Below are 8,479 nucleotides of genomic sequence, written 5' to 3' on the forward strand. Positions count from 1 at the left end.
CCAGCCACCCGCCCAGCAGCAGCCGCCGCCACCGCCACAGCTCCAAGCCCCGCGAGCGCACCTGAGCGAGGACCAGAAGCGCATGCTTCTCATGAAGCAGAAGGGAGTAATGAGTCAGCCCATGGCCTACACTGCGCTCCCATCCCACAGTCAGGTAAGTGTGAACGTGCCCCACACACTTCTCGCGATGCCTTTCCGGATGTCCGCGTGGGCTCTGATTACCTGCAGAAATCCTCCTTACAGGCGATTGCCATCCTTGCGTATCTTTCCCCTTTTTTCTAAGAGGTAGAAAAATGATAGCTAGATAAACTTGCTTCACTTGAATGCCTGCGAATCGAACCTGCTCTTTCCAGATGCAGATAAGAAACCAAAAATCATACCAAATTCTCACTCGGAAGCAGGCAGGCAGCAGAGGTCACAGGACCAAACATAATGCCACCTCTGGGTCCTTCTGTCCTAGACTTGAGGGGAGCAGGAAGGCAGGGACATTTGGGGCTACCTAGAACTGTTTTACGAGGCCCTGAGCAACTTTCAGCTCTTTACTGAGTTATAAAAGATGGGATGTTTGGATTCTTGGTGTTCAACTGTAAGAGAGTTTTTCATATTTTCCAAGTGAAGCAGAAGGTAGATTTTGCAGGACCATTCGACACCTAAACAGTTGCTGCTAGATAACTAGCAACAGTCTGTGGCTCTTTCATTCTAGTTACTTGAGAATACAGTAGGACTGTCCAGTTTATCCAGCTCTCTTTCAGGTAGGTTGATGGTGAACATAGCTTAGGTAAATATCAAAATAGAATCACCTCTTTCCCACTGTCTTCCTTTGTGACAGCCAGGTTTAGGAGCATTGGGCTGTTTGTGTGATGCTTGGCAGAAATGTATAGGCACAACTTGGTGAGCAAAATACTCCTCATAAGCGTTTGGCTGTCAGTCTGACGAGTGGCTACAACCATGGCTCCTTTAACCGCGGTTAAAGGAGTGAGGAAATGCACCTTTGGTGTGGCTTTCCCAACACACGAGTTCATGAGCGTTGCTGTTCTGTGCCCAACCCCTTTCAGAATGCAGACATGGGTATTCTAGTTGGAGATTTTGCAGAAGTCTGCTCTAGAGGCCTCTGTGTCGAAGCCAGTGGTTGGATGTGTGTCCACAGCTGGATGCACTAGGAATTCAGCAGGCAGATCTGGCCTCATTCCATGGTTGTTTGTGTCTCTAGCTCCTGACGTGCCCAGATGCGCCCCCTAAATCTTAAAGGAAGCTCAGGGCTGAGGCAGTGCCGGCCTGCAGAGACAGGCCTGGGCTCCGTGGCTTCATTCTTGTCCTTCACAGCCTTCCAGCTCCAACCTCACAGTGGCTTCTTGTCTGCACACGCCAGCAGTTCAGCAGAGATCCTGTCTGTGTGAATAAAAAGGCAGCTTGCTTTTCATCAGCTGCAGTCAGTAGCTGGTGGGAAAACATCACCGACATGGGAACTCTTCTGTTTTATGTTGGTTTCATTATCTGTGCATATATATGTAAATAATTATGTGTGTATACACACATATAGAACACTGAAAAATTCGACATGTGATGCCCTTCAAGACTAAGCTCTGAAGTAGGCAAGATCGAAGCAACACACAGGGGTGTTTGTGGTAATCCAGACGCATCACAAGGTTGATGAGCTCACAGGCTGTCAAAATGATCTGTTGTTAATCTTAATAGAAACTGTGCTGCTACAGTCACTGCCTTTTTCACCAGTACATCCTCCAAGCCAAAAACCAGATGATTCATTCCAACTCCCAGCCTCTGCGGCCATGGGGTACCATGCCGTGACCACCCTCCCTGTCTCTGGAAATGTGCTAGGTTGGGACTAAATTCCTGTGTCCGCTGGAAAGTGACTAGTCAAGATGTTCATTTCCGGTCCTTGTGCTCGTCTAACCCTGAGTCGCTAAGCTGTTAGCTGCAGAGGGCAAGTTTTGATGGGCGTGGGCAGGGGAAGAACCAACAGTGGGGACTTGCCGGATTAAGTCTGTGTGCTCCTCTGCTCTCCCCTTCGTACTTCCAGAGTGGACAGAAGCTTGCTTGGTGAGTTCTCAGTAGAATAGTCATGTCCTTAATGGGACAGTTAGCAAATAGGAAGAAAAGGACCAAAGGTGTAGGGACAGTGAGAAGAATAGGGAAAGGGGAATAAGGGAAAAGGAAAAATATGAGAAAATGTTTTTTTTTAAGAAAAGGACCAAAGGTGTAGGGACAGTGAGAAGAATAGGGAAAGGGGAATAAGGGAAAAGGAAAAAAATATGAGAAAATGTAAAAATGGAATTAAAGTGTTTGAAGGGGGGGAGGGGAGGAGGGGGTGAAGGGAGGGTGGGGACAAGGGGAAAAATGAGAACCAAGACATGGCATGTAAAGGTACAAGATCCCAGTAATGAATGTAGCTGTACTGTCTACCTAGAATGTACCAATAAATTAAATTTTAAAAAAAGAGAATAATCATGTCTTAACCTCATAAGCCACCATGAGGTAAAAGCGTGCTTTTAAATACAGTATTAACTCGCTAACATTCAAAACGTGCTTCAAAAATACATAATAGACATGTGAATATCTTTCTGCAAACATACCATTTATTTCCAGTTTTTATCTGATTGTGGAGTAGTATTTACACAGGTCTCAGAATAATTAGCTACACTATAGGCAGGTACATTGCAAAATACTAGCATGAATTGCGGGCCATATACAGAATAGAATTCCATTTTGTTTCTGCCATTGCTAGTGAAAATTCACTTTATTCTGCTCAACTTCAAAGACCAAGACCAACACTCAGGTTTCATAGGAGAATATTAGAGACATTTATTTCAACAAAGTTGTGTTATACAGATGTTATTTATTTGAGACACTTATAGAAAGTTCCATTTCTCATAGAAATGCACTTATTTTATAGATAGTTCAAGAAAAGAAAGAACCAAAATAGAAACAAAAAAAGATCTTTCAAAATAGTGAACGTTTTATCTCATAATTCCGCTTCTCAGAATTTACATATTGCTCCTCATAAGCATAGAATTTACCAAAATTATGTTCATGGTGTTACTTATGACAGTAAAAACTTGGAACTAAGGTAAATGTTTTTGGAAAAATAAATAATATACATGAAAATGTTAATATCCGTGCATAATTAATCACGTGACGGCTCCTACTATGAATAAAATAAGCAGATCACTTACATGACACAATCCAAATTGTGCTTTTTAATATGTGTAGAAAATACTGGATATCTTAAATGTTAGGAATTGTATTTCTGATTGGAAAAGTTGAAATTATTGCTTTGCACTTTGTATTTTACTGAATATTCTTAATTTTTTAATCATATGGATATGTTAATTCTACCATCAGGAAAAAATTCTTTTTTAAAGAAAGGATACTCTATTTAAAAAAAATAAACTTTGCTGTTTCTTTTTTTTTAAATTCTAAGTCAAATCATTGACCAGTTGGATTGATGCTATATCATTATTTCCTGTTATTTACATTTTTTACTGTAGTTATAAATCTCTGCTTTAGCAGACAGTTCAAAAACCTCCCACACTTTTCCTCTCTCTCCACATTCCTCTTTCACTCTTTTACCATCTTCTCCCAATTCCTGTAAAACTTGAGCTAAAATCATGACTATCAAAGTATCAGTAATGTTTCTGAATTGTAAGTTCTTAAGTCTTTTCTGGGGTATGTTATGTCTTTGACTTCTCCCTTTTCTTTTCCTTTTTTTTTTTCTTTCAACTTTGAAGATCTATTAATCATGCGTTGGACCACTTTGATTGCTCCATAATTTTTTAAATGTGTCTTTCTGTGGTGAAATAGTCATAACTTACTGCTTAGTTTTGTAAGCAGTCTATTTTCCTTATCTTACTGCTTAAGGACAAGATTTTCTCTCTTCCTCTGTCCCTCTCTCCCTCCCTTCCTATTGGAGCTAATTTTGTACTGTGCCTAAAACTGTGTCTTAAACGTAAGGATGTGTAATAAACCATTAGCTAGAAATTATTAAAATTCGGCCCCCGAATACTGAAGGAAGTATTCAACAAATGACAAGAAGTGGCTTTTGAGCCAAATAGAAAAACTAGAAAAGCAAGTCTAAAAAGAATCCTTTGATAGGACCTGGTTATCTTGAACCTGTGGGACAACAATGAGATTTCTCAGCAGGCAAACAGAAAACAATGGAGCAACTATGAGAGAAGTAAACCAAAGGCCAAGGAAGGTCACGAGTCTACCCAGGGCCCAAGAGGGACTCTGATATGATCCAGTGAAGAGTGAAGAATTTCCAGAATATGATGCAAACTTTTTCTTGCGATCATAGGGCCAGATAAATCATAGACTGCTCCGCTGTTTTGCTCTTTGTGTGTGTCTCCTGTTGTGGCTGTGTAGATGTGTGATACTATGGTATTTTCCCCTTTCAATTTCATTTTACCAGAATTCGAACGTATATTACTATGAGCTTTTCAGCCATAAAAATCTCTATGGAAAACAAACCTCCCACTATCACAGAATCTTTGAACATTCATTTTTCCTTAACCTGAAACGCCCAAAGCTCCTTTGCTCAGCGTCCTTAAAATACAGGCTGCTTACTTTATCCACGGAACGCACACACACGGTTCGGAGAGTCAAACGGCACCGCAAAGTGTGTGAGAGGAAGCCGCACAGCCATCCCCCTCCACGCGTTCTGCTCTTAGTTTCTGCTTCCCAAAGGCAACCGCTCCAGCGTGTTAAGTTGCTTTCTCATCCATCTCCATGAACTGCTCTTTCTCAGTTTCTCAGGTATTCGGCTCTGTCCTGGCTCCCTTCCAGTCCCTCCTCACAAATACTCCCAGCCCTGTCCCATCCCCGGTCTCTCTTTCTCTTCCTGTACCCTCAGTACAGCAGCTCTGTCGCCAGTTGTGATTTAAAGTACATCGTATGGACACGAGTATTTTTGCACAGTGCTTCCTTGTTTAGCCATGTAGCAAACTATGATTGCATTTCCTTCCCTGAACAACTTTTCAGAGTGAATAATTGCCTCCTTCTTAAAGTAGTGATTTCTCTTCAACCCATCCTCAAACTTTTCTGACCCTGTAAAATGTTCCGTATCATCAGACGTACCCCCCAAAATCTATTTTTTCTCATGCTTCTTTTCCTTTTCTCTGTCTCTCTTTCCTTCCCTCCTTTTCTCTCTTCCCTCCTGCCCTTCTTCCTTCCTTCCTGTATTTGTCATTCCTGGAGCTTGGACTCTGCTGCTTCCGTCTGCTTCTCTCCTGCAGTTGTCCTGCCCTGCGGCCTAAGCCCAGCCACAGCCTCCTTACACCTGCCCGTAGCTGACGTCAGCCTCCAGCGTCCCCATTTCGGCACCGCCTTGTCCATTTTCTTGACCTGTCCTCTTTTTGGATCATTCCCTCAAACTGGTGGAGCACATTCTTACAGTTTCTTACCCAAGGATACACAGGAGACTGTTTATATGGAAACCATTTTTGAAAATGTCTTTATATTTTTGATTGACAGTGTACCCTATTACAGAAAAATAGTTTAGGAAACATACTCTGTTTTAAAGATGTTTTATCATGATTATGACTTTCACAGTATTGAGAAATCCAGTGGCGTTTGTATCCTTCACATTACAGGTGTGACCTGTCCCTCCCTCCCTCCCTGTCTCCCTCTTGTTCTCTCTCTCTCTCTCTCTCTTTCTCTCCCTCCCTCCATCTTTTCCTCCCATCTTTCCCCCCAGTGCTGGAGATCAAAAATATTCTTGTCTTTACTCTAAGAGATTCTTTGAATCTTCTGTCTTTCCCCCTAAGATTTCATGATAAGAATTTTTGTTGTAGCTCTTTTTAATTCATTATACCCTATCCAGTACTCTGAACTTTATCTTTAAATCTTTGTTGCATAAAGAAAAAATTGAGGTATTCATAGGTAAATAGATGGAACTGTAGAACATAATGTTAAATGAAATATGTCAGACACACAAGCTCAAATATCACATGGTTTCTCTTTTATGAGAAACATAAAATATATATAAACAAAGAGCAGAAAGAAGAGTGATAAATAGGAAATAGGGCGAAGCTCAAGTACTTTACCAAATTACATATTTCATTGTTTCAAAAATATTTGATATTGTATAAATTCAGTATTATATGTTTGTAAGATCTTGTAATTTTTTAGATCACTTATTCTTTCCTCTCTCTCTCTCTCTCTTTTTTTTTTTTAACTTTCTAAAACCTCTACTCATTGTGTATTGAAACTCCTTGGTTCTTCTCTGGTTTTCATTCCTTTTCCATTTTCCATTTTCTTGTGCTCTCTGCTGTGTCTATTTCTCCCAAGCACCCTTTTCTGTACACTTATTTTGTCCTTCCTGCCTTCCTTCCTACCTTCCTTCCTTCCTTCCCTTCTTTCACATTAGAAGCTTTTCTCAGACATGTGTTTAGAACGAGGCACAGGAAGGACATCTCAGTCGTTGCTGTGCGTGCTTGGACAGGACTTGTGGAGTATAGAGCATTGCTCTTGTGGGGTTAGGTCAGAGCCCGCCGGTTCCTTAGTCAGTGTGTGTAGATGGCTCTTCCTGGAGGCCAGAGAGAAGAGATTCCTTCAGTTTTGTGTCAGAGGGTTGGAAATCTGGGTGCTGGCTTTCCAGGCTGAACAGGGAAGGGAACTGGTAGGTCGTGGTGCTGGTGAGGATTGATTTCAATAAGACTACGGAGACTTTCATTTAAACTCTCTCGTTCCTCTGCCCACTCTGGGATCCAGGATTCTGGATTCTGGTGGCTTCTGCTCCTCAGAGTCGCAGGCCTTCCCCTGTCCATCTGGGGGAGGCTATCACCTCCCCAATGAATGATACAGATCTTCAGCCCGTTCCTTTTTACACCTCACCTCCCACGCTGGCTCTCAGAGGTGCCTCTGAGCCCTAAATCTTTGTGGAGTTCTTTGCCCGCTAGCCTGCTTTCTGGCTCCCCCTACTGCAGAATTAGGTTCAGCTTTCTCTGAGCTGCTAGGGTCATCTGATTGTCATCCTCCAAAATTTTGTTGACATCTTCCAAATTGCTATTGCCATTTCCTCTCTTCTTTGTTCTTGACTGTTAATCTTTTATTCCCTGCTTGTCACCATACTGAGGCATTGGAGAAAGCCATGTTCTTTCTACCAGAGGTTCCTGCAGCCTCTGGTAGTGGAAGTATTGAATATTTTCCAATATTGATATTTACATTGATTAGCACATTTCATACTATTGTTTCCATCCTTTCTGGCTTCCATAGTGTAAAATGCTCCCAACGTAAAGTTTCCTCATCTTAGATACATGTATTCAAAAGGACAGTAGAGACAACGTGGTCATCATGGCATTTTAGGGCAAGATTTTATGATTCTAGAAGTTGAGTCTCTTTTTTTAGGGTCTTCAAAACGTTGATTATCAAAACAATTTGGATTCCATGCCTAAGCCAGCAGGACCTGACAACGGTGCAAGGTGAATCACTGGTAGAACACTAGTCGCTGATGGGATCCAAGCCCTCCCAGCTGAGGAAATGGGTGGGCAGAAGCACTGCAAAGGTGCAGATAATCAGGGAGATGCTCCTGCCGATGAGTCAAATAAATCATTTCCTACACATTCTGGCAGATTCTGAAAATCCTGGTTGCTATTCTTTCAGGGTCTAAGAAACACGAGGCTCAGAGAAAACCGCGGAAAAGGCAAAATTTTCGGAAAGGAATTAGTTTTACAACAGTACTGTGGAAGAAGGAGGTTTTAATTGGCCCCCTGTGAGAATACTCTTTAAAGGTTTTGTGGGATGCGAATAGTTTTGTTTACGGAGAGAGCTTATAGCCATCAGGCAGCAGTGCTGAGACATCCATGGGCCTGAGGATCACCTGGGGAAATCGTTCGAGATGCAGGTAATCAGAATGCACTGCCAAATCAGTCGGTCTGGGATGGGGCCTGGAAACATGCATTTTAATAAGCAGCGTGTCTCCCCGACAGCCGCCACCAGGACCATGTCATTATGGAGAAATGGCACACTGGATGGTACCAGAACTGCAGTTAGAGCAGCCTTTGTTTACAAGTTGCTCAATATTTATATATGTTTAATTATAGCAGTTCTGTCTTGTTGATTTTCTCAGTAGGGCAAGGCAGTGCATGCTCCACTGCTTTCCCTTCCCTATTTCCAACACAGTGGAGGGTAGAGTTTCCCTCACCTCTCCAAGAAAGGATCCATTGCCCATCTTTCTACTTCAGGGCCTGCTAAGGGCACACGGCCTTGTGAGGCTGAGCCGCTTTCCTCCAGACCTGTAGGAGGAGAGGCTGTCGTGAATGGAGTGTATGCATTCAAGGCAACGGGAGGCTTACCTGGCTCCCCTTACAGAGCGAGACTGCTCCCAGGCCTCCTTAGGGCCACTGCTCTGCGTTTTATGCCCTGATGATGGTGTCTATGTCAGGGATTTAGCTCAGAGGTGCCACCACCTGCCTTGTAAACGAAAGGTCCCAAATTCCATCCTCAGTACCAAAAAAAAAAAAAA

The 8,479-nt window shown here is 42.5% G+C and overlaps 1 protein-coding gene across 1 annotated transcript in view; it reads left to right on the forward strand.

Annotated features, from left to right (window-relative positions):
• Maml3 (mastermind like transcriptional coactivator 3) overlaps positions 1-8,479 on the forward strand; it is a 398,475-nt gene that overhangs the window by 237,910 nt on the left and 152,086 nt on the right. Inside the window, exon 3 of the mRNA XM_010610884.3 lies at positions 2-154. Coding sequence (XP_010609186.1) covers positions 2-154 — 153 coding nt within the window. The remainder of the gene's footprint in view (position 1; positions 155-8,479) is intronic.

Source organism: Fukomys damarensis, unplaced genomic scaffold (assembly GCF_012274545.1).
Source record: "Fukomys damarensis isolate Sample0158 unplaced genomic scaffold, DMR_v1.0_HiC HiC_scaffold_38, whole genome shotgun sequence".
Lineage (NCBI taxonomy): Eukaryota > Metazoa > Chordata > Mammalia > Rodentia > Bathyergidae > Fukomys > Fukomys damarensis.